Source organism: Rissa tridactyla, chromosome Z (assembly GCF_028500815.1).
Source record: "Rissa tridactyla isolate bRisTri1 chromosome Z, bRisTri1.patW.cur.20221130, whole genome shotgun sequence".
Taxonomy (NCBI): domain Eukaryota; kingdom Metazoa; phylum Chordata; class Aves; order Charadriiformes; family Laridae; genus Rissa; species Rissa tridactyla.
In genome coordinates this window covers 35,734,043-35,740,311 of record NC_071497.1, presented here as the reverse complement: position 1 = coordinate 35,740,311, position 6,269 = coordinate 35,734,043, and the positions used below count along the sequence as shown (strand labels likewise).

The 6,269-nt window shown below is 51.8% G+C and overlaps 1 protein-coding gene across 1 annotated transcript in view; it reads left to right on the top strand.

The window, feature by feature from the left end:
* Positions 1–773: 773 nt before the first annotated feature.
* Positions 774–6,269, top strand: part of RNF38 (ring finger protein 38) — a 116,586-nt gene continuing 111,090 nt past the window's right edge. The window contains exon 1 of the mRNA XM_054184809.1: positions 774–1,450. Within this exon, the coding sequence (XP_054040784.1) occupies positions 922–1,450 (529 nt within the window). The 5' untranslated portion in view covers positions 774–921. The remainder of the gene's footprint in view (positions 1,451–6,269) is intronic.

Here is a 6,269-nt window from a genome sequence, read left to right as displayed (position 1 = left end):
GTCCCCGGTCTCCGCCCGTGCCTGTAAGGTCCGGCTCCGCCCGCGTACCCCTCACCGCCCGCGTACCCCTCACTGCCCGGCGCCGGCGGAGGAGCCGCCGCTCGCCCTCCCCGCGGCTGCCCTTCCCCGCCCAGCTCGAGGCCGCCCTCTCCTGGGCCGCCGCGGCGCAGCCTCTACGCGCCACGGGGGCCGAGCGCAGACCCTGCAGTCGCCCGGCCGTACAATCGATCGCGGCCGTTGCCCCCTCCCCCGGGCGGTCGCCGCTGTCGGAGCACCGCGCCGCTTGTCTGGGCGCGGAGCAGAGGGCGGGCAGCCCGCCTCGGCGCCCCACCCCGCGCACCACAAGGGCGAAGGGCCCGCGGTGGCGCCCGTGCCCAGCGGCCCGGAGAGGCGGAATGCCAGGCAGGGCGAGGATGATTCCGGGCTCTGCGCGCAGGGTCTGCTTGGGGCGGGCTGAGGCCCGCTGGGCCCCGGCCGATCGATCGCGGCGTTCGCCCCACTTCCCCTCCCCCGTCCGGCCGAACGGGAGGCGGCGGCACCGCCACCATAAAGCGCGGCTGCTGCCAAGGCTGCCAAAGCTGTCTGCCCTGGGGAGGCGCCGGGCCGCCAGCGGCGCGCTGAGCGCTCACGCCGGCCGGGGTGGAGGGAGAGAGGGAGGGAGCAGGAGGAGAGGATTCCTCCTCCTCCTTCTCCTCCTCCTCGGCAGCGAGCCGGGCGGCGGCGGTAGCTTCTTCCCCGGAGCAGCCGGCACGGCTTCGCCACCGGCCTGCGCTGCCCGGCTGAGGGCTGCGCCCCAGCTGGAGGCTCCTCACGTCGTCCATGCCGCCCACGTGCCCCCGCTGGCGCTGACGGCCCCGCCGTGCCCGCGGCGGCGCTGCTCGCGGGGAGGCGGGCGCCGCCGGCTGGCCGGAGCGGCGAGCGATGCCGGTGGCCGCCCGCTCAGCGCCCCGCGGGGCGCAGTCCCGCGCCTGTTTCCTCGCCCACGCCCACCGGCGGGACAGCGGCGCCGCTCCGCGCGGCGAGGAGAGCGGCGGCCAGCGGCCCCAACCCCTCCGCCAGGCCGGCGAGGCGGGCCGGCACGGTAGATGGGTGGCTTCTTCCGCCGCCCCCTTCCTGCCTTCCTTCTCCTCCTCCTCTCCGCCGCCCCCCGCCTCCTCCGCTGCCTCCTCCCCCGCTGCCGAGGCCGCCGCCGCCGCCTCCACCTCCCCCCCGGCTGCCTGCCTCCTCCCGACGCCCCCCCGGACCCGCGCTCGCTCCCGCTCCGGCTTCCCAGGACTCGCCATGAGCGGCGGTGCCGCTCGCTTACCGCCGCCCCCCGCCATCTGCCCGCCGCCGCCGCCCCTCCACGGGCCGAGCCTGCCGGAGCCAGGAGTGCGCAGCCAGAGCCGGGGTAGCCCCGCCGGCCACGGCGCACCCCGCGCCGCCCCGGGCGCCAGGGGCCCGCCACCAGGTGAGCAGGAAAGGGGCCCCGGGGGAGGGGAAGTAGCTCCGGGCGTCCCACGCCTGCCCGGCACTGGGGCCGGCCCGCAGGGCCTCGAAGTTGTCCTCCGCAGCGCCCGGAGTCGCGGCCGCCCCTGGGGATCTGTCCCCGTGTGGGGGGCGGGCAGCGGGACGCAGGAGAAACTCCCGCCGGTCGCAGCAGCGCGAGGCGAGTGGCGGCAGCTGCCCACAGGCCGGGTGTCGTCTGGCCAGCCGTGGGGTGCCCGGGGGTTGCCGCGGGGGACACGGGGCCCCCTGCGCGTCCGTGGCCGGCGCGGCGACGGCTTCTTCCCCGCCGGTCGGGATGCGGCGTTGTGAAGAGCGGGCGGCCCGCCGTGCTGGGGCTGGGGGTGTCGCCTCCCGTCGCCGTACCGCTGCCAGCGCGTCCCCGCCCTGCATCCCGGTCTGTCGGCCGCCGGTGCAGCCAGGGGGGTTGTCCTGCGCTGGGCGTCGGTGCTTGCTCGCCGTGGCGGCGGCGGTGGCCGCGGCTCATGCGAGGTTTTCGTGCGCCTTCGCCAGCGCCGGGGCCTGGCCGCCCCTGCCCGCCCGCCCTCTTCCCTGCAGCGGCCGCCGGCACCGCAGCCTGCCCTCGGGCACCGCCGGGCGCCCGCTCTGCCGCGCTCCTGAAAGGGTTTGTGTGTGCGTGTGTCCACCCGTGTGTGCGTGTCCGTTTCCGTGTCCCTGGCATGGGCCCTGCCCCTCGCCCCGGGCTGCCGGTGTGGCTCCGCAGTGCTTTGAAATCAGGCTGCCTGTGGGAACCCCGCTTGAGTATCTTCGGGGCCCTCAACAGCTGCCCCTTAAACATGTTCTTGAGTTTCCTGTTAGAAACAGCCCACAGCGGGGGCTCTCTGAGGAACTACTTCTGTAGATGTGGTTCGCCTGTCCTGGAGCTGGGATGTTTTCAGGACTGAGATCCCAACATCTGGGTTGATGTGCTTATTGTCAAACAGCAGAGCCGCCTCCAAAACTGCACTGGAGTTTCCCACATGCTTAAATTTAAACGAGTGTCTGTGTGGCTTCAGCAGTGGGGCTTTACACGTTTTCCTAAGCTGTGAGCAGCAACAAGAATGAAACTGTTTATATATGAAGTTAGGAATTAGGAAGTGGTATGGGACAGAAAGCAAGACATTGTTCTTTGGGCCTGGAGGGTGGAGAAATGGGAAAGACTACTAATCTAAGTAGTCTTAGAATGAATTTTTAGTGGTGCTTGTGTCTTGGGGACTTACCTGGGTGATTTACAGGAGTCTGCAGTACGGGTGTTTACACTGATGGGAATCTTGCTCTGAAATGAAGTAGGCTTTATAGATAAGTTCCTCGTGAAATTTGTGGCTGACAGCATCTTAAAGGATTACAATGCTGAAAGTGGAGGAACAACTTTAATTTTTACCTTTGGGTTGTATTACATTGTTCAAAAATAATTGCTCTTAATAGTCTGATAGACAAGTTGACCTAATATGCTACTATTGGGAGATAAAAGCTTTTGTATTTCCAATGATTTGGAAAATCTTGGTTATTCATTATATTATCATATAATGAATTCATTACAGGCCTAGTGTACAAATACCGTGCTGTTGGATTAGGGAACACTGCATTTTTTCTTCATCAAAAAGGGAAGGGGCTTTTTGGGTTGGTCCTGGAGTTTTGGTATTCACTAGCACAAATCCTGTGCTTGAAAATCCTGTGCTTGATGGTAACTGGAACAGTCAGAAAAGGTTCATGCAAAAGAGCTCTTACAGATGCCCAAGTTAAATGATTAAGTTTTACAGTATACTTAAGTCACAGTAGCAGGTGAATATTTGTTGTTAGTGGTGATCTCAAAAATACGTAAAATGTTTTCATGTATTATGATCTCTGCTTCATCTTCTAATTTTGAGATACCATGTTATAATTTACAGATGAATCCAGGAGATTTCTAGATTGGGGATGAGAAGTGTACACTTTCTTCCCCAAAGGGAAAGATTGTTATTCTGACTTTGTGACAGTCTACCTGTTTCATTCAAATATTTGCCACCAGGGGAAAAAATGATACACTAAACTCTGGCACTAGGGACGAACTTGGATTGTTTTGCTGAACATCCTCTTTGTCATGCTGTTAAAAGCAGGCATCTCCTATTGCTGGTCCTAATATATTAACTTCTGATAAAAAAAACTATATTGTGATCTGGTCTTCAGACATTAGGGGTTAGTGAAATTACTGTAGTTTGCAAACAAGGTTGAGAGAATGTTTACTATTTCTTTTCCCCCAGCAGAAGAGTGTTTGTTTGGTGATGGCTGGTTATTCTTTTTTGTTGTTGGTGGTGTTGCTTTTGTATTCTTCTCACAGCGTGTACCAACAGAAGGGAAAGTGGCTGTCAAATTGGCTGTCAAATTAGTGAAAGAATATTGGACTAGAAAATGCTGCACTGAAGAGCTGATTCTTTGTTTCATTCAGAAAATTGATCCTGATCTTAAGAGGCACTTCACCTGCCATGAAGTACTTTGCCTCCATTGGAGTACACACACCTCCTCAGTCAAAAAGAGAAACCCACCTAGAGGCAAGGTTGTCAGCTAGGAAAAGTGTGTCCGTAGTGGAAATTCTTAGGCCTTTTCAGTTTCACTTTGTTGGTTACATGTGTATTAACATTCCCAGGTTCTGCAGCATTTGGAAAAGAAAGATGGCTTTTGAAAGTTGCAGTGAGCTTAAGATACTGGTGTGATTTCTATAGCTGGTAAAAGCAGCTTGTCTCTTAAACATCTTTGTTATGTGTATCACCTTTTTGGATGTTGTCTGGTAAACATTGCTATATTTAATTAATATTGCTTGCCCTCTTTGTGTTGCAAAGTCTTTGGTTAGAGTAACTTTAAAATTATTGTTTAAGATTTCACATGACGTTAAGCCCTATCAGAAGATGCTGTTAAGAGGAGTAATAGAAGGTGCTTTTTTAGGCAGATAACTAGGCATCTGCTAAGTCTTTCAGTTTGGAGAAGCTGAAACTGCTGATGACAGGATCAGTGCCAGTTTTCAAACATAGGCATAACTGTGGAATGTAAGGGGATGGACTCGCTTGGAAAGATGGTACTAATGTGTCGATTAAGTGCAGTAGAAAGCTGTTCGAATTCATGGTTGTTCTTCCTAACACTGTATATGCTAAGCAGTTGTAATATAGATACTAAAACTCCTTGTATGTTCATATCGGCACGTGTAAGCTTTTGTGCCTTTAGCAGTTGTGCGTAGTAATACCATGTATGTGTGGTTTTGTTCTCAAACTGGAAAGCAGTTACTGTGGCTTTACAGTGAGTGTCATACTTAATTCTGGCATGCCTGGAGATGCATGCAAGTTTTTTGATTTATGTCATGGTGATGCCTTCACAGCTTCATAACCCTGTAAAATAAAGAAGGATGAAAAGATAACTTCTTAGTAAGAACAGGTGAAGCACATTCAGTATGTGGGTGGTTTTCAAGACTTGCAATTGATTTTGGTAGATTAAAAGCAAACAAACTGGAAACTAGTATTGCAGCACCTTTATTTAATTTGGTTAAAGTGCGATGTTTGTAAGTAAAGAAGTGGCTTGGTGTGGAACTTTTTGGTTATAATGACCACACTATTGTAAAGCTGTGACTGTGCACGTTTTTTGAGCAGAGCTAATCAGTTTTGGACACTAGACTGTAATGACCTTTAGTATCTCAGAATTATAAATAATGTTGGTGTGTTGGTTTTGCTGGCTTTGAATTACAAAGGAGGATAGAATGCTTTGTTTTTTACATAAAGTAGTTGTACTCTGAATAGATTCTAGTTATGGAATTAATGTTAGCAGACGTACATCGAATGTTTATTTCAAGAAGTTAGTTATAATAGAAATGAGTTGCATATTCATGGGATTAATTTGGGAAATAAATGCAAATGTACTTCCTTAATTATTTTCAGATAATATACATTTGTTTTAAGTCATTCTCTGCAGCTAGTAAATTACTTTATTTTTTTTTATTTCACTTTGACTTACTTTGGTAAATGAATATGTAGTGCTTATGTGAATGGGAAACAATCATTTTTATGGTCTGAAATTATGCTACGCCATAAATGTACTGCATGAAGTTATTTTGAAGGTACACTTTTTAGGTGCCAGCATCAGCCAGCTCAAGTCAAGGAACAAATGTTGATATTTTCCCCCCGACGTAAGTATTTAAAGATAGTTTGGGGCTGAGATAAATGTATTTTAAGGAAAATTAATAAAATAAAATTAATATGCAGATCTTTTAGTTGTAGTTCTTGCAGTACGAACAACTTTATTGTTGCTTTTACTGGCATATTTCAAATGTAAAATCTGCAGGCACACAGGAATGAAAAATTCCAGATTGTCTCTATAGCACAGATTTAATAATAGGAAAAAGACCAGAGATAAGTATTTAATTTTGAAATGCATGCTCTGCTTTGCAGCATCTGCTTATGAAATAATCTAAATTATCATTTTGGTCTAATCCATCAAGATACTGAATATTGTCAATATCCATTGATTGGAACTGAATCACGTACTGGAACTGATCCTTCAGTGTCAGAAGTACTAGGAGTTTGGGGAGTTACACAGCAAGACATAATACAGAGCTGCAGTGTAGCTGGTGATTGATTTGGTTTGTAAACTCACACGTCTTTTGTTAGCTAGTGCCTTGGCTAAAAGTTGTTAATTGCCTAGAAAATGGGGGATAGATTAATTTTCATTAAGAGGAGAGTGTTAGATACCTGTGTGTGTTGATTTTTCTACTAGGGTCACTCCACCACAGTGAAGGTGGCATGGATTTGCATCTGAAGAGCAGT